Below are 19,811 nucleotides of genomic sequence, written 5' to 3'. Positions count from 1 at the left end.
CAGTTACCCCGGGCTGGTGTGGTTTCTCCTAACAGGAGCACCAGCTCGGGGTAAAAGGTAAACGATTATAGTCACTGGGGGCGCCTAACATTTGGCACCCCCAAGAGATGTTTACCTTTCCTTCTCCTTTGTGATAAAAAAAATTCTGATTACTAAAATTTGAATACATTAATTATTTACATTGCTGGGCAAATCATTAGGATTGAGGAGAGCAATTCATGTGTAAGCAAATAAACAAAAGGAATTCTGGGAACTAATCCCAAAGATCTCCAAGAAAATCCCATTTACATAAGATTATTCTACAGGCTAAAGCTCACCCATGGGATTGGTTCCCAGAATTCCTTTTGTCTATTTACATTGCTGGATAAATTGATGAACTCTATTCTGCATGTTACAGTTAATAGATTGTGGATTTATATACACTTATAATACTACTTTTTTATTTTGATAAATCACTTGGATAAAATGAATTTTAGCATCAAATAGTTATGTTCAATTTTTAGCATGATTTGAAAGCTTTCAGACCTGAGAATAGGTGAGCGCAGCAGAGCAGAAAAATATAGGCAGCGTTGCCAGGATGCAGCGAGATTGTTGAAGGAGGCAGGAGCTGCAGTAAAACACACACAGATCAGCTCAAGGCATTACCCAGTAATAAGAATTTGCTGACAGACGTGTCTTTCTTCTTTAGCTTTGCGTGTCACCATGGCAACTTTAGTAGACTGCTACGATTGGTGCGCGCATGAAGAGGGGAGGGCTTTAAAGGGATAAGCGCTTGTTTTTCAGAAGTAGAAAGCGCACTTCCGAAGTTTTGTAATGTGCATGCGCCTCCTGATCCTTTACCATTCTGTGCATGACCACCAGTCTTGGTCTTGCCGCAATAAAGATACATCACAGGAATTTTTGTTACTGGAGTTTGCCTAAATTGCAGGAACTGAATTGGAAAAAACCTTAACACAGAAAGAAATGGCAAAGGCAGATGGAATCATTATAGGTATGACTTTAGAGTTGAGGGCGAGGACTTCCAAGGTAATTTTCTCAGAGATATTACCTGTGCCACGAGCAACGTTAAGAAGGCAGCGGGAGCTTAGGGAGGTTAATGCGTGGCTGAGAAATTGGTGCAGGGAGGAGGGCTTTGGGTTTCTGGAGAACTGGGCTGATTTTTCAATCAGCCCATTGCCAGGGATGGCACCTAAATGATGATGGGGCAGCTGCTTTGGGGAAGAAGATGGCTAGAGTGTTGGAGGAGATTGTAAACAAGAAGTGGGGGGGGAGGGTGCAGCAAGTAATTCTGTAGTAGACAGGTTAGAAGAGGTAGTGGGCATAATAAGGGAAAATGGGGGAGGAGACTTGCTTCGGGATACTGATAATGGCAGGGAGGACCATAAGTTGTTTACACGTCATTCTCACACTGGTACTAGTATTAAATGTATGTTTACTAATGCAAGGAGTCTGACTGGTAAAATGGGAGAGCTGGAGATACTGGCGCTGGAGCGGAAATATGATGTGATAGGCATTGCTGAAACTTGATTGAATGAGTCGCATGACTGGGCAATTAATATTGGGGGTTATACATTGTTTCAGAGGGACAGGGGCAATAGAAAAGGAGGAGGGGTGTGTCTGTCCGTTAAGCAGGAATTAAAAGCAAATATTAAGGAGGAAGTGATGGTGGTAACAGAGGGAAGCCTTATGGGTTGAGCTTCTCACAGATAAATAATCCACTAAATTAATGGTAGGGGTGATGCTATAAACCCTCTAATGTAAGCGAAGAGGAAGAGGCTCAGCTCCTGTTGTAAATAGAAAAGGCTGCTAGTTTGGGGCAAGTGATAATAATGGGGGATTTTAATTATCTTGATATTGACTGGGGCAATAGTACTGCCAGGACAGTAAATGGGAACAAGTTTATAAATTTGTTGCATGACAACTTTATGTCACAGGTTGTTGAGGAGCCAACCAGGAACCAAGCTATATTGGATCTAGTGATCTCTAATCACCCAGAACGTATAGCAAATGTGCAAGTGGTTGAACCCCTGGGTAATAGTGACCATAATGTTATTTCATTGAATGTTCGGTGCAGGAAACAAATATACACGGGGGCAACAAAGACCCCGATTTTTAGAAAAGCAAATTTTAGCTCCTTAAAGCAGAAAGAAAGGCTAATAAAGAGTAAATCTCAAGCTGCAGGCATACCTTCAGTTCTCTCAATAGTGCCCTTAAGTCTCCCCATATTTCTCCCGTTCAGATGATCAGAAGCCAAACAGGAAGAAAAAACGCTGAGCTGCGTAAAGAAAGTTCCCATAATGCCTCACTCCTGCACCAAGACCCGTGTACATGCTCAGTTAGTTAGACTATGAGGAAGCTTCCAGCTGATTGGCTCAGATCCACATTCCTAAGGGGGGGGGGGTGAGTTCTTAGCATTCTTGAGGGAGGGGAGCAAGAAAGGGGAGAGAGCTGTGTGTCTCTGGCAGAGGAAAACAGACACAACAAATCTTTTGACAGAGAACTCACTGCAGCATTTCTGCGAGTGCTTATGGCAGTATTTACATAGACCTTTCTGATAAAGCTTACTTGGTTTTTACCTTTCTTTCTCCTTTAAGGGCAGTGCTTCAGAGCATAGATTGGGGCCTTAGGTTTTCTGCTAAAACAAAGAGCAGAAATAGTTGTCATTTAAAATGATATTAAATCATTACTGTTCTCAATTTATTCCATTAAAAAGAACATGTAGAATCACCCTATGTGGCTTAATTTTGAGGTAAAGAAGTTAATAGGGAAAAAAAAGGAAAGCTTTTAAGAAATATAAGTCAGATGGGACAGAAGCTGTGTTTAATGAAGATAAACACTATAACAAGTGTTGTAAAACAGCGATCCGGAAGGAAAAGATAGAAAATGAGGAGCGCATCGCGGCAGAGGCAAAACTAACCCCAAAAAGTTTTTTAAGTATATTAATGGTAAAACGATGCAGGCTGAGGTTGTGGCTCCATTGATTTATAGTAACAATATGGTTACAGCGGATACAGAAAAGGCAGATGTGCTAAACCAGTTCTTTTCTTTCCTACAGTAGAGGAGCCAGAGTGCCAAGTCCCACCCAATAGCAGCACTGTTGCCTCGCTTCTTTCTAAACTAAGGTCTTTTGGTCTTAGTGAAGTTGTTTGCACATGGATAGAAAACTGGCTACAGGATCGGGTACAGAGGGTGGTTGTTAATGGTACATTCTCTACTTGGAATAAGGTCCTCAGTGGGGTCCCTCAGGGTTCTGTACTGTACTTTTGTTTAATTTGTTCATAAATGACTTGGGGGAGGGTATTATAAGCAATGTATCAGTGTTTGCAGATGAAACAAAACTCTGCCAGTCAGTTCTATTCAGGATGTGGCATCCCTGCAGCAGGATCTTGACAAACTGGCAATCTGGGCAGCTAAGTGGTAGATGAGATTTAATATGGATAAATGTAAGATCATGCACCTGGGATGTAAAAATATGCAAGCCACTTATACCCTTAATGGGACTGCACTAGGCAAATCCTAGTCCTTTTAGATAATAAACTTGGCTGTAGCAAGCAATGCCAGGCAGCAGCTGCAAGGGCAAATAAGGTTTTGAGCTGTATTAAAAGGGGTATAGATTCACGGGAGCAGGGTGTAATTCTCCCCCTTTACAGAGCTCTGGTAAGGCCCCATCTAGAATATGCTGTTCAGTTCTGGTCTCCAGTGCTCAAACGGGACATTATTGAATTAGAGAGGGTCCAGAGAAAGGCAACTAAGCTGGTAAAGGGTATGGAAAGTCTCAGTTATGAAGAAAGACTGGCCAAGTTGGGTCTGTTTACCTTGGAGAAGAGGCGCTTAAGAGGTGACATGATAACTATGTATAAATATATAAGGGGATCATATAATAACCTCTCTAATGCTATATTTACCAGTAAATATTCGGAAAGGATTTTTTACTGTGAGAGCTGTGAAGTTGTGGAATTCCCTCCCCGAATCAGTCGTGCTGGCTGATACATTATATAACTTTAAGAAGGGACTGGATGGCTATTTAGCAAGTAAGGGAATACAGGGTTATGGGAGATAGCTCTTAGTACAAGTTGATTCTGGGACTGGTCAGATTGCCATCTTGGAGTCAGGAAGGAATTTTTCCCCCTCTGAGGCAAATTAGAGTTGGGGTTTTTTGCCTTCCTCTGGATCTACTAGCAGTTAGGCAGGTTAGATATAGGCATTATGGTTGAACGTGATGGACATTCATCTTTTTTCAACCTAACTTACTATGTTAATATGATACATTAACTATTTCATTCCCTTTCTTTGTCCTTTAAATAAACAAAGTCCAAATTCCTACAACTGCAAGAGTAAAAACCATCTACAGAATCAGTCATATGGGCCCAATATAACGTTTACTTTGCAGAAAAGATAGAAGGTAACAAAAGTTGTCTATATAACTTTGACTAGAGATCTATTGACAGAAATATCCGGCTAAGGGCAGAATGCAGATATCTATGTGTCGCTAACCACAGTTTTCAGGGCAGGTTAAATCCAGTATTCTCTGGCTGTGAGTGAGCACACAAACTCTTGTTCTAAAGAAGTTCCTTTACCTGTACAGTCACTAGCAGCATTTTATTAACCTTAAATGCACTCTTAAAGGAGAAGGAAAGGCTAAGTCACTTGGGGGTGCCAAAATGTTAGGCACCCCCAAGTGACTTAGATCGCTTACCTTGTACCACCTGGGCTGGTGCCCCTGTTAGGAGAAAAAAGCACCAGCCCAGGGTACCTGTAGGAATCGCTTCCTCCTTCCTTTTTCTTCTGCCGGCGAAATCCGTGGGCCGGCGCATGTGCAGTAGAGTGGAAAGCCGACTTTCTTGTTTAAGTTCCAAAAGGAAGTAGGAAGCGCTCGCTGCTACCCCGGGCTGGTGCTGTTCTCTCCGTACAGGGGCACCAGCCCGGGGTAAAAGGTAAGCGATCTAAGTCACTTGGGGGTGCCTAACATTTCGGCACCCCCAAGTGACTTAGCCTTTCCTTCTCCTTTAAATGTACAATAGAAAGATCTCAACTTTGTTACACTTTCCATAATCAAGACCATACAGTTCAGTTTCACTAAAACAAAATAATCCAAATAAACTAGGCATGCACAGATTCTTGACTTAGACAAATATCAAATCCTCACTAAAAGATCTGACTAAATGCTAAACTGAAATTACTAATTTGCATCCTACAATTTGTAAAAAAACAACATTTACATTATAAGCGCTGCATAAATTGATGGCGCTATATAAATAATAAAATAATATTAACAAAATATTGTCTAAAATATAGAGCTTTAGACACATGAATTTTAGAATCTGGTTTTGCAGAAAACAGAGGATTTCATTCCTGCAAAAAGTGCTAGAACTGGGCAAAATTCGTAAGCAACTGCTGGATTTAGTGCAATTCTAAAATAATTAAAACTCTGATGGGATATAACAAATGTTATGGTTTGGAATGCATTGCAGGCAGAATAGCCTTGCTAGAAGTGTAATTTTTGCAAAAGCCTAGCAATACATATATTATAATTCTCATTATTATAACTGCTTCTCCAATACTGACCCTTTAGCTTACTGAATGAATAAATGCTGCTGCTCCCATAGTGCCTTTTTATGTGACAAGTTAAGCACTCTATGAGAAGCTTCTAGGAAAATAGGAGACAAAAACCGTAATTTGGCTGTCACAGCTTGTGTCATTGAGCATTTACACTTACACTTAGTTCTGGTGAGTTAGTCAAAGTGTCTGAAGATGGCTGCTACACTTGAACAGTTCTGACAGCTGAGTTGGTTGTGGTCTTGTTTTTGTATGTTTCTACTTTACTATTTCCTTAAAAAGCAATAACATTTTGCAGTTTTAAATACTTGCATGAGAATACATTTCTATATATGTTACTATAGTAATCTTGTACTTTTCTCATAAGAGATATAGAACAGTCAGGGATACATACTGTGGATATGTCATAATGACAGAAGCTGCCTCCAAGAATACACAGTTTTCATAATTCAAACAGCCTTTTTTTTCCTGATAGAGAGAAAATATATCTGTAGATTGGTCTAAAAGGTTAAAAGAAAAAATAATGTAAGAAATTATTTCAGTTAGTAAAATTTAAAGGAGAAGGAAAGGCTAAGTCACTGGTGGTGCCAAATGTTAGGGCTGGTGCTCCTGTTAGGAGAACCTGCACCAGCCCCGTGAAACTGCGAGCGAGTGTTTCCTCTTCCTTCTTCTGTCTTCACGCTTGTGCAGTACAGTAAAAAGTCGAACTTAAACAAAAAAGTAGCTCTGGGATTCAGAAGACAGAAGAAACACTCCCTGCAGCTACCCGGGGCTAGTGCGATTTTCTCCTAACAGGAGGGGTAAAAGGTAAGCGATTACAATCATTGGGGGGTGCCTAACATTTGGCACCCCCCAGTGATTTTTACCTTTCCTTCTCCTTTAATAAAAACAACTACAGTAATACTGCTGGTAAATAAAAATGACAGATTAACAGACCATTGATCTCTTCCATCTAAAGATGGGGATCAAAAAATCTAGACTTTTTATCTGTTAGATTGAACCACAGGTGTATATAAACTGTGGGCAAAGATACCAAAGGCTAATATAAGCTTTAGGGCAGTGGTACACGGGGAAATTAGTCACACCGCGACAAATCTTCGTTGTCACAGGCGGCTAATCTCCCCCCAATGCCTACCCACTGGCTAGAATGTAAATCGTGGGATGGCATATGTGTTGCTGCGATGTGCCACAGTCGCCCCGAAGTTGTCTTCGATGGAAACTTTGGGCGACTGCGGGACATCGCTGTGTTTATCTCAAGCTGCAGGCATACCTTCAGTTCTCTCAATAGTGCCCTTAAGTTTCCCCATATTTCTCCCGTTCAGCTGATCTGAAGTCTCATAGGAAAAAAAAACGCTGAGCTCTGTAAAGAAGGTTCCCATAATGCTTCGTTCCTGCACCAAGACTGGTGTACATGCTCAGTTTGTAAGACTATGGGGAAGCTTCCTGCTGATTGGCTCATATCCACATTCCTAAGGGGGGGAGTGAGTTCTTAGCATTCTTATGGGAGGGGGGAGAGAGCTGTGCAGACAGGAATTAAGAACAACATGTTTATCAAAAGAAACACAGGATTTCCCTTTTTCTAAAGTGCAGTGTTTCTGTGAGTGCTTATGGCTTTGTCAAAAACAAGAAATATCCCAAACAGATTTATGTGTGTAGTGCTATTAACTTGCATTGGACTGCTGTAAAGTAAAGTCATGGGCCCCCTATTTACCCTCCCTACCACATGCTCTTACCTACCTGGATACTGACTTCACCCATATAAATAAATGAGTTTATATTGAATATGCCCAAGACTGACTGAGTACAATCTGCCCAGCTCTTAAAGTACCAGATCACCTGCATGTCAATAATCATAAAAAATGAATTTACACCACATTGGCTAAATACAACGTACTGCATCAATTCAGCTGATCTGGTGGAACAACCCTACACGCTATCATCCACTGAAAACCAGGCCAGCCATCGGTAGGGCCAGTCGTCCAGGAACCAGTGGGTTTGGAGGTTTAAGGGGTGCACTTACTTGGATTATCGGGCCCCTGCTGTCAGTCAGCTGCAGACTGCTGATGGGAGCTCAGGTGCCTGCTCGCTTTCTCCTAAGCAGCTTTCGGTGCTGCTCGTTTTGTCACATAAGTTTTAGTCACGGTAGAGCCATGGGAATTGAATAGGCTGCAGGGGGAGTTCAGATTTCACTTCCAAAGTGTAAAGCTCACTGGCATCAGGGGACCCGGCTAATCCAAATTAGCGCACAATGCTCAACTGTTCCGCTTCTCTGCAGTCCGGAATCGCCACTTACGCTTCCTACTTACGCAGAGCCCCTCAGCTCCTCTCACACAGACAGCCCGAACCCCACAAGGCTCATAACGCGAGAATGTGGCGTCATGACTGTGCGTACATGCGGTTCCACGTTACGTAGGCGCCGTGTGGGGGAGAGGGGCGGGGACGTGCAACTTAGGGTAAAAGATGGGACGCTGCTAGTAAGTGGCGTTAGGTTCACGCACAAAGTATTTCTCCTCGCACCTTCTATTTTTGTTAGAGAACATAACATTTAAAAAAAACATCTTTCGTGTTGGTTTCCCGACACGCCCCTCTAGCTTCAAATATTTCCTAAAAAGTAATTTTTGTGTAAATGGCAGAACAAGGGCTAATTCAAGAGAAGAAAATGGATAGATCTTTTAATCTTCTTTCCTCAGGTTCTAACTGATGCGGCCAGGTTCCCTGTCAGGGCCCCAGAGGGGCGTAGTTAAAGACTTGGCAGGGGGTTCTTCTGTCTCATGGAGGAGTTAGACTACAGCTGTCACTCATGGTTACCTATAAACAGACTTTCAGTGTTTTATGCAAAGACTAGGTTTTTAACTATTTAAGGACAACGTATGGGCTAATTTAGGACAATCTAATGCAGTGATCCCATCCCAGCCCTTTGGATGTTGCTCCCAGTGGCCTCAAAGCAGGTTCTTATTTTTGAATTTCTTGCTTGGAGGCAAGTTTTGGTTGCATAAAACCCCAGTGTAATTGCCAAACAGAGCCTTTTGTAGACTAGACCAGTCAACATAGGGGCTATCAAATAGCAAATTATAGCTCTCATTGGCACCTCCATGAACATTTTTGCATGCTTGTCTTGCTCTCTTTTAACATTTGAATGTGGCTCACAGGTATAAGAGGTTGGGGATCCCTGATCTAATGGATACCAACAGTAATCTTTAGTTGCTGGTCTCTTTTACAGTGGGGCTTTTTTTTTAACAAGGGCATCAAAGGAAACCAGACATTTTTTTGGTTGCTAACATTACCTGCCACTATCAAAACCTCTTCTCCCAATTTAACGGGAAAAAAAAGAGTTTTTTCTGCAAACTAGATCTTAGGTAAAAAGGTTCCTTTGGGCAAGAGGTGGATAGTTGGCTCTGGCTTTAGCTTCTACTGGCTTTGTGTTGATATTATACAGATCCTTATACTCTGGCCTTGGGGGTAACATGTTCCTCGGGAGAATGATGGGACCTAGGTTTCTGTAAAGAGAAAAGTTTACTAAAATTATTATTCAAAGGCTGAACAGGAACAAATATATAGGCCCCACACCTCTCAAACAAATGCTAATATTGCATACCTCCAAAGTGGCCTGCTTTTGTGATGATTGCCCTGATTTTTGGCCCCCATCCAACAGTCCCAGATAGCCTACTAAAAGTCTAATTTTCTTGCTGGCCCATTTCAGTCTTGTGAGATGAGACAACAATGTCAATACTCATACTAATAAAGCATGGCTGCCTGGAGAGGAGGGGGAGCGTGGATTGCAGCGAAATACTTGAAAGGCCACCACTGGGTCTGTCATGAAATGCTTTTGGGAACAGTGTGTTTGTTGTTCCAGATATGTAAAAATCAGTGTGATTTTGTAGGTGTTTCTATAAAGTGGGCATGGTTAATATTTTTACCACCACAGTACACTCGACAATTATGTCCCATTCAGTTTTTCAAATGCTGGGAGGTATGTAAATGCAGGACAGCTGGGCCCCCCATAAGAGATGAGAGACGAGGGAGTTATAGCAGTCTCTTTCACTGCTGGATATGCTTCTTTTTAAAAAGGTGAGCTGCAATCTGATTGGACCCTTATAAATTGTTCTCCAATCTAATTGCAGCTCACTTCTCTGGAGGTAAATTATGTCCAGTAAGTGAAGTTGAAATGGTATTAGTCCTCAAAGCTGCTGCCTGTTCATCACCACCATTCCTGTCTGCCAGGCAAGGATAATATAGAGGTGAAATCACAGAAAAAGGGGGATGCAGAATGAAAATGGGGTTGAAGGAAATTGTGGGGGAATGAAAGATAATATGGAGTTAAACTCATGGGCAGGTGAAAGATCTAGTTAGAGCACAGGGTATAGTATAAAGCTAAAGGCAGATGGAGCTGTGCCTCAGCATCTCTTTGTCTGCCAAAAAAAATACAATAACTTGTGTACAACAAATCAAGTAGTATTTTTAGTTGGAATTTGTATTCATTTCTGGTTGCATGAGAACCCAAATTGTTGTGTTTTTCCTTATCAATGTGCATCTGATACTGCTACCTCCTTTCTATTCCATGCACCTGCTTTCAGTGTGAAAAGGGCTAGTATATTTAAGAAAGTGGCTAATAGGCAACCATTGCTGTAGAACTACAGCTCCCAGAATCCTTTGGGGGCTATATGTCTGTTTGCAACGCTGGTTAGAGTAAGTTGCATAATATGAGACATTTTACTCTTATCCAGTCTGCTTTACTGTTGGTAATAATAACTGGCTTGCAACTTTTAAATAATTTATAACATCTTCCCAACTCCTCTGGGCACTGTGCCATGTTTTTTAATAATAGTGTCTTGTCCTAGGCAGGATTTAATGAGATCCACGTGAAAAAACTCCTTCATACCTGCCTATGTTTTAGCATAACTAATATAGATCAAAAGTCATTTCTTGTAATTAAGTTACCATAGCTACAAAGTTGTTCCAGAGGTAGGATGGAAAGGAAGACAATGAGAATAACAATGTAGGGATATGGGAGCAAAAATAAGATTGTTCCTGAGAGCTGAAGGTAGTCAGGTTGTATGTGATCTAACAGGTCAAATACAGTGTGCAGAAATTCCTGAATTAGAGGCATTTGTTTTGACGTTTTACCTCCCTATAAAACAATGGGTTTCGATAATATCCAGTTTCAAAATAAAGTTAGAGTCAGTTATTATGTACAGTAGTATTTTCCTGTAGGGGCCTCCCAGGGGAGGGGAATGGAAGGATGGGACATGGTAGGACTGTGAGTGCTAATGCAGAGGACTGAAAAGCAACTGAAACAGAGACTTCAAGGAGAATGAAAGTTACCAGCCTTGGGAGGCCTCCCTCACCCCTCCTGAAACACAACTCAATATGGCCGTGTTTTTGCCGCCTCTGTAGACAAAGCAGAGTAGCATAGCAGGGTTGGCGGGCACCATGTTTCACTGCTTAATCTTCTCTTGCAAGCAAGCGCTGACACTGAGCATACACAGTTGAAGGCTTGTGTGTTAGTTAGGCTTGTTACAGGGTCAGCTGATCAAATGTTCTGGCAAAAATATTTGCTGTAACACAGAGAACCTGCAAATTACCTTGTCCTTGTTGCCCAGAAAACTGAATGTGAAAATAATTTGGCCCACTCTGGAAACCTCTCACAAAGTTATGTCTAATTTAAATGGATTCTTAAAATGAAATGTAAACTGTTGAAACAAATGTAAAATTGCTTTTAAAATTGACATTAGACTCTCCTTTTATTTTTTAAAGGAGACATATCCTATAAAAATTATGAATGTGCCAGTAAATTATACTCCTCTAGATATAGAAGGATTGTGCTTAAAAATGTTGTGTTTCAAACTTATTTTTTGAGAAATTCCACCAAAACCTCACTAGCCCCGCCCATTTGTTCCACTTCCTGCTGGCTGAATTCTCTGGATGTGCAGGGGAGTCGGTGGCCCTCAGTACACTGCACTGTAGGATAGGAACCAATCAGCAACTAGGCTGACCTGATAGGGAACTGAAGCCCACCTGTGCTTGTGTGACTGCAGGGCTGTGATTGGCTCTCCCCCTCCTACTGTGCTTCTGACAGGGATTGTTAGGACACGCCCATTCTTCATTTCACACACGGACAGAGAAGCCAGAGGATCTATAGGGAGCTCCAATAAAGGGGCCAATGTTTAGCCCAAAGCGAAACCAGCACCGTATATTATTCATAATTGCCTACAAAATTAGGGTTTTCCCCATTTATCTAATATGTCTCCTTTAAAAGGTTTTTATTCATGCATTTTCATAACACACAGGCATTGCTACAACTTTGTAAATCAGGACACGCAAAGAAGCAGTACAACAATCGATACAATTTACATGTTGGTGAACAGCATGGATCATATCATTGCTGACACGCCAGGGGCTAGACTGTTCTGTTTTCTAGGCAGACCAACATAAAAAGACTCTTTTTTTTTTTTTACGTTGTAAAAACGTCTAATATTTTGAAAACTAGAGGCAACTTGTTACACTCATTTTAAGTTTTCATTGATAAATTTAAACTGGGAAACAACCATTGTGTAATTGTGGCTAAACTTATGTCAGTTGTGTTGATATAATTAGAAAATAAAGCATTATGTGTGTTTAGTGGGCTGAAATTGTAAGTTGGGGGGTTAAATTTTAGGAAGGCTGGTATTAAAAAAATGTTGAAAAGATTGTAATTACTGTATATGGTGAACCATTTTAATGGAAGAAAGAAACCTTTGTGAATTTGGAATTTAGTGAAATGACACAGCACTTGAAGGAATGTTAAGCACTTGCTGTAAAGAGTGCAAACTGACTTGAGCTTCAGCTGCCTAGTTCTTTGCCATGGAAAGAATGCACAGCATCACCATGAAACTGGATAAACTGCCTGATGCAACCATTTCCTTTCCTTACAACATTACAAATATCCAATTAATGCTCAATTTGCTGGTCATGAAAAGCAATTTTACAACAATTACCTCATTTAAATGTGGTGCTGGGGGAGGCCTTATCAGCAATCTGGATTGGTAAGTGCTACGTTCAAGCTAAACCTATGGTAGTTTGCCTTTTGGTGCAGTCATGTAATCTTTTCAGCTTCTTCTAAAAGAAAGCAAAAACAATAGTATACCCCTGTTTTGTCATCACATTTTCACATAGAAAACAGCTAGCATTGGGGTTTAAGTTTAAATTCCAGCCTTATAAATTCCCCATGCTTGGGTTTCCTTGGCGTACTGAAGTTTTCCTCCCAGACTGTATGTTTTGCTGGGGTAGGACAGATGGAATATGTTGGTACTATCTAAATAAAGGATAATACAGTAGAAGCCCCAATTCTATTGGTCGGGGGGGTGTCAGGCAGGGGAGCAAGCAGAAGGGACAAGAAGTGGAGGCCAAGCCTGTAGGGTAGCAGGTTAGATAATACAACCTTGAGCACAGGGATTATAAGAAGTATTTCTAAGAGCAATTAAGGAGGTTAAGGATATGTGAATGGCTAACAATTACAGAGGTCATTTGGTATCAGGAACCATTATTTGACATTGCATTATACACCTGTAGAAACAAAGCAAGGTTTAATTATAACTGTTGGTGCTGCTTTAATTAAAATCTTAAAAACCCCATAATTATTTTTACTGATCATTTGTTTACTATATGTTTAGAGTATATAAAGAACTTTCTGTTTTGAGGGTGGGGTGGCATACAGTAACTACATTACACTGTTATGTAATGAAATCAGAATATTACCAAAATAATGTATATATAGGTAGAATCTGATTTTTAACATTATGGGATGTTAATGTGGCAGTTGTGCATAGTCACAGTTACAGGGGAAGAGAAAAAAAGTAGGATAAAATGTGGGAGAGATCCTCAGAGATAAGGCAAAGAACAATCTTTAAGAGGAATTGGGAGAAATTAGGGAATAAGTAAGAAGTAGAAAAGGAAAGTGAGTGACAGCCCAGAAGAGGAGGAGCACTAATGCAATGCAGGAAATTCCCTAAGCAAGTTATGACTGCACGTTGTTTCACACAAGCACACGGCTCTGTAGCATCAAGCATTCGGTACTACTTCAAGTAGATGCCAGGTAAGCCCAATCTCTTGGTGTTTGCTTTGTTAAGATGTGACTGTTTATGTACATCTGCTTGGGTCCCTCTACAACTAATAACTGTACAAGAAAAGAAAATACTTTTGAACTGAAAGTATATAGTGTATGTGTAAACTTAAAATTACATAATAATAATAAAGGCTTAATAAAAGATGAAACATCTGTTTTATATTCTCAGATATAAAGAAAAACTGTTCAGTTTGATTAAGAGCATCTGTAGAACTTTAGATACATACTGTAAAGAGTTCAAAAATGCAAACTTGAACCTAGAAAATATTTATTCTGATATATCTATAATACTGCCTTGCTATGTCAGAATTGATAATGTGTCAGTGACAACCATACATTGCTTTAACACTCCCCCAACTATTCTATCAAGAAAAGCTATCAAGAATTGCTATTTTGCTGGCTTGTCTAGTGTATGTATTATGGAAGAATGATCATTCTGCAGCTATACAGTGAAATTATTAGCTCTCTAAAGGTGGCCATATATAGGCAGATTTAAGCTACCGGTTGGGGCCCTTTAGCAGCCCATGTATGGGGCCTAGGGTTGCCAACTCTGCTGGCTTCTATTTCCAGGCAGGGGACGGGCGGTGAAGTCACAAGGGGCAGAGAGGGGGTGGCCAGCAACATCACAAGGGCTACGATATGGCGAGCAGCGATTAGCCAATCTATTGATTAGGCGGGTTTGTTTTCCCCGCCAGATCAAGGCCTGCCTAATAGTTGATTACCCATGCAGTGTGACCATTTCATGCATTTCATGCATGTCTTTGATTAAAGAGAGTAACGACACATAACAAATTGCAAAGTACATATGTGATCTGCATGCCAATGTACTGGTTACAGGTGTGGATGTAGAACAAGGCAGTGTTTGGAATATGCAAGCTTAAATAGATTATTAGATCTCTAACATGTAAATTGGAGATGGTGCCAATTTAATGCACTAGCTAACTTATTTAATTGCCTTTTATGAGGAGGTGAGCAGGAACCTTGACGCTGGAATGGCAGTGGATGTCATCTACTTAGACTTTGCTAAAGCATTTGATACAGTATCTCACAGAAAGTTAATGATAAAATTGAGGAATATTGGCATGGAAAATATTTGTATTTGGATAGAAAACTGGCTGAAGGATAGATTACAAAGAGTGGTGGTAAATGGAACATTTTCTAATTGGGCCAGTGTTGTTAGTGGAGTACCGCAGGGGTCAGTCCTTGGTCCTTTGCTTTTTAATTTATTAATGACCTGGAGGTGGGCATATAAAGTACAGTTTCTATTTTTGCTGATGATACTAAATTGGGAAAAACTAAAAGTTCTGTGCAGGATGCTGCCACATCACAGAGCAATTTGACAAAACTGGAAAACTGGGCAGCAAAATGGACATTAAGGTTCAATGTTGAAAAGTGCAAAGTTATGCACTTTGGTAGAAATAATATAAACGTGAGTTATATCCTAAATGGTAGTGTGTTGGGGGGATCCTTACTTGAAAAGGTATTTTTGTAGATAACAAGTTGTCTAATTCCAGGCAGTGTCATTCTGTGGCTATTAAAGCAAATAAAGTGCTGTCTTGTGTAAAAAAAAAAGGGCATTGACTCAAGGGATGAAAACATAATTTTGCCTCTTTATAGGTCCCTGGTAAGGCCTCAACTTGAGTATGCAGTGCAGTTTTGGGCTCCAGTCTTTAAAAAGGATATTAATGAGCTGGAGAGAGTGCAGAGACGTGCAACTAAACTGGTTAAGGGGACGGAAGATTTAAACTATGAGGTTAGACTGTGACGGTTAGGGTTGTTTTCTCTGGAAAAAAAGGAGCTTGTGAGGGGACATGATTACTCAAGTACAAGTACATTAGAGGAGATTATAGACAGATGGGGGTGTTCTTTTTTCCCATAAAAAAGATCAATGCACCAGAGGCCACGCCTTTAGATTAGAGAAACGGAATCTTCATTTAAAGCAGCTTAGGTGTTTTTCACGGTGAGGGCAGTGCGGTTGTAGAATACCCTTCCCAGTGATGTTGTGATGGCAGATTCTGTTAATGTCTTTAAGAGGGACCTGGATGAGTTCTTGAACAAGCATCTACAGTTAGTATTGATGTTGGTATATATGGTTTATATATGTGAGTGTATAGATAGGTCAGTATAAGTTTGTGTGTGCTGGGTGTGGAAGGGTTGAACTTGGTGGACTCTGGTCTTTTTTCAACACGATGTAACTATGAATGGAAGATTAAATAAATGAAACAAGTGGGAGAGAACAAATAAGAAAGGGCTGAAGGAAAAGGAGAGACAGAGGAGAAAAGAGGCATAAAAGAAAGGTAAAGGGGCAAGAAGCAAGGAAACAATCAGAAGGATGTGAGAAAAACCAAGGTGTTAAAAACGAGAAAATGGAATAAGGAGGAGAAATAGTGGAAAAAAGAATAAAAAAAAGATGAGATGAAGAGAGAATAATATAGGAAGAATAAAGGATAGACAAAAACACGACGATTAAGGATAATTTGGAATAACGAGAGCAGAGAAGCTGAAAGATTGAGCATTATACAGTACAGGTATGGGACTTGTAATCCAGAATGCTTGGGACCTGGGGTTTTCCAGCTAAGGGATCTTTTCGTAATTTGGATCTCTAAACCATAAGTCTGCATTTAAATATTGAAAAAACCAAATAGGATTATTTTGCCTCCAATAAATGTTTAATATGTTAGTTTGGATCAAGTACAAGGTACTCTTTTATAATTACAGAGAAAAAGAAAATAATTTTAAAAAATCAGCATTATTTACTTATAATGCAGTCTATGGGAGATGGCCTTTCCGTAACTCAGAACTTTGTGGAAAATGGGTTTCCGGATAATGGATCCCATACCTGTATATTATGTGCACTGTGCATGGTTGTGGGCCTGTGCCTCAGGTCTTTCGGGTAATTGCAAAGCAGAATTAAAAACTGAATAAAAAAAAATAATATTAAAATAATTACAGATGGACAGACTTTTAAAGGTAAGAGTTCTACTAATAAATCTTGTCTCATAAACAATTATTTATCGGCACCACCACATTCACCTTTATTAAAAATGTTTAAACATTTTGGGTTGTTGTACTGTAAGCATACTACACGTTTATGTACTTGTTCTTTTTTGAACAACTAACTATAACTTTCTGAGTGTTATATAGTAAAGTATTTGTTTTTTTTTTTTTTCAGATTTTTTTTCACCAGAAGATTATCATCCTACCCAAGCCTAGATATCTGTCTGTATAATATGACAACAGGTATAACTGCCCTGAAGCACCTTATTGACAGACTGTTATAAAAGAAACAAACTAGTTTATTGTGAATACATATATCCTTAAAGGAGAAGGAAAGGTAAAAACTAAGTAAGCTTTGTCAGAAGGGTCTATGTAAATACAGCCATAACCACTTACAGAAAAGCTGCCCCGAGTCCTCTACCAAAAGAAACACAGGATTTCTTGTCTTCTTTTGTGTATAAATGTCCTTGGGTATCAGACTACCTCTCTTAGAAAAAGCCTTCTTTCCCAGGCTGGAGTCTGTGCAGCTCTCTCCTCTCTGCCTTTTCCTGCTCCCCCCTCCCATAAGCATTTTCTCCTCCTCCCATCAATTTGTGATCTATGCTACCAGCACCACAGAAGCTACTGAGACCAAGCTAAAATGGCAGCTGCAATGTTAAACAAACAGAGGGAGCTTCTAGGGCTGTTTGCTTGGGTAAAGCTTTCTGTAGAATAAATATAGTGTTCTAGCTTGTACTAATGTGGGTAATCTATTAGCAGTAAAATACCAAAATTACTTTCCTTCTCCTTTAACATCCAACTAGGGAAATGCTCTCATTGTGTATCCCATTCTCTAACCAACATCTTAATTCTGAGTACACAAAACCATTTGGCTAATTGTCTCTGTGACTTGGCCTACCATTTTCCAGCAGTGTTTGCGCAGGTGTAAGAACCTGAAAGTCTCATGGCCCCTAATAAGTTAGCATTTTAACACCGCCCATAAATATGGCTATGTGGTCAGCAAACATTGATGAGAATCTGCATTATTATTCCACCATACTTTGTTGTGGACTTAACTATGTTGGTATTTTAAATGGTAATATCACCTGTATTTAGGTCATGGAGAACCCTGTGATACCAATCAGGGTCTTTTCTGTCTGAATGGAGGTGTATGTTACATGATACCTTCAGTTTCCAGTCCTTTCTGCAGGTAAGTGATGGTTCTTTTGTCTTCAGTTGTTGTGTAGGAAATGACCTGTTAAAAGACTGTCCTGGTAATTTATGAAGTAGTATACAAGGTATTTTAAATAAAGAGGTACAATGATATGGTATTCATTATAAGAATAATAAACGCCACAAATGAGTATTGTTAAGGTAAAAGATGAAGGATCCTTTGAATCCCAAAGACTGACAAGATATACTTTATCAACACTAACCTATGCAGTTTGTAGATTTTATTCAACCAGCTGTAACTGTAATCCATATGGCCCATCACACAGTTAAGTGAATATGTAGATTTCCTGTGTAACTGGTATAAAAGATAAGGGCAAGTTACCTTTAGTTGTATCTCATAAGCAAAGTATCAGAAACGCTCGTTTCTTGCTTTACAGATGTGTTGGGATATACACCGGTGTCCGCTGTGAAGGAATTTTACTGTCTAGTGAGAAAACTCAGCCCCAAAGTGATTCATTCATTCACTTCTTTATGTTGGCCATTTTCTTGGGGCTTTTGTTCCTTGGTTTGATCTACTGCCTTTATAGGTAAGCTTAGCACTTCTGAACTTCAACTGAATTCCTACATAGTAGAATTTACAGTCTTTGTTTCCTAGAAACTATAGAAGAAAACTGAATAATCAAAGTGAAGAGGAGCTGTAAACAAGACACTAATGGCTTGCAGGAAAGTTACAAAATAAACTGAGGTACGATACTCAGCTGATCACTTACAGAACTGTTTAGCTGGAGTTGTGAAATGATACGTTGAGGACAGTATGGGATTGAAGATGTTTAAATGCCATACAGTATGTCATTTAGCACACACTGAAACATTGTGGACCAAAGAGGATGACAATACTTGATTTACAGGCCATTCAGTTTTCAGAATAATACTAACTGATTTAGACAAGGACTATGTTTCTAAATGCTCAAAAACACAAAGTATACAGCCCAAGCAGAATTACATGAAAAATAAAGCATCAGCCTTAAAAAAACATCTAAATGGGACATCTTTTTCTAGGTGACTGAAGACAATCATGGGTGGATTGTTGAGCAGAGTTATGTAAGAAGATTTGTTGCCTCAAACTATGGATTGATGATTTTATTAAAGAAATTGTTGTTTCCTTTGGGAAAATGACCAGAAACACTGGCTGTGGTTTTTTGATCTGGTTGCATGAAGAACTGTTGATTGTATAAAAGGCTGTTAAATGATCTACTGAACAATACACCACTGACTGTAAAATATTTAAAAATAAAAATCTAATTATGAACCAATCATTACTTCTCTAGTGTTTCACAGTCTAAAGCACAATAGGACAGTAAAGTTATATCATTTGTTTTTAAACAAACGCAAAAAAAAAAATATGGCTCTTTTCTGTTGATGGTACAAATATATGCAAATTGCCATTTTCTCCAAAAATTCCAGTGTCATTGCAGCCACTTAGTAAGGTGTTTCAATGCAATTGTGGATGGGCACTTTGGCACTCCCCCGCAAGTACTTTTAAATGTGTGCGTTTGAGTACAAATACCTGCCCGTCAGTGTGCGCTGTCATTTTGACTTCAAAATCAAGTTTTTAAGAGCTACATACGAATTATGATTTTGGTCAGAGTCTGCCAGCTTTTATGGAACAAACTCAAGTCAGATTGTTATTTTCACTGCCGCTTTTGAATTATCTTCTTTTTAATATTAGGCTTTGAATTTTTTTCTTAGACCAGTAATCAAATGTACTGGGATGTTACCATTGTTACAAATGAATTTGAGTAGTTAGATCTGCTTTGGAAATATTCTAATATTGGCATATCGCGAATCATATTTGGAAATGTGCTTTTGATGCAAGTTACATTTGGAACATCGGTTGTTTAAAAACAAGACAAAGTGGCATGTAGCAGACATTATGATGGCATTTAAAAGAAGAAAAATTTGAAAGAATTGAAGGTCCCCCTTACAATTCCGAAATATAGCTATT

General features: G+C 39.6%; 1 protein-coding gene and 1 long non-coding RNA gene across 2 annotated transcripts in view; one reads left to right on the top strand and one right to left on the bottom strand.

Moving 5' to 3' along the window:
- tmem266 (transmembrane protein 266) overlaps positions 1-7,957 on the bottom strand; it is a 33,322-nt gene extending 25,365 nt beyond the window's left edge. Inside the window, exons 1-2 of the mRNA XM_031899115.1 lie at positions 7,850-7,957; positions 5,951-6,056 (exon numbers count right to left, since the gene is read on the bottom strand). Coding sequence (XP_031754975.1) covers positions 5,951-5,964 — 14 coding nt within the window. The 5' untranslated portion in view covers positions 5,965-6,056; positions 7,850-7,957. The remainder of the gene's footprint in view (positions 1-5,950; positions 6,057-7,849) is intronic.
- A 4,650-nt stretch (positions 7,958-12,607) lies between these two features.
- Positions 12,608-18,324, top strand: LOC116409755. Its single transcript, XR_004222016.1, has 3 exons — positions 12,608-13,627; positions 16,830-16,897; positions 18,244-18,324. It is a non-coding gene; the product is annotated as an uncharacterized LOC116409755 (long non-coding RNA).
- Positions 18,325-19,811: the final 1,487 nt, after the last annotated feature.

The sequence above is a fragment of the Xenopus tropicalis genome, chromosome 3 (assembly GCF_000004195.4).
Source record: "Xenopus tropicalis strain Nigerian chromosome 3, UCB_Xtro_10.0, whole genome shotgun sequence".
NCBI classification, from domain to species: domain Eukaryota; kingdom Metazoa; phylum Chordata; class Amphibia; order Anura; family Pipidae; genus Xenopus; species Xenopus tropicalis.
The sequence above is the reverse complement of the archived record's forward strand: the minus strand, read 5'-3'. Positions and strand labels throughout refer to the sequence as shown.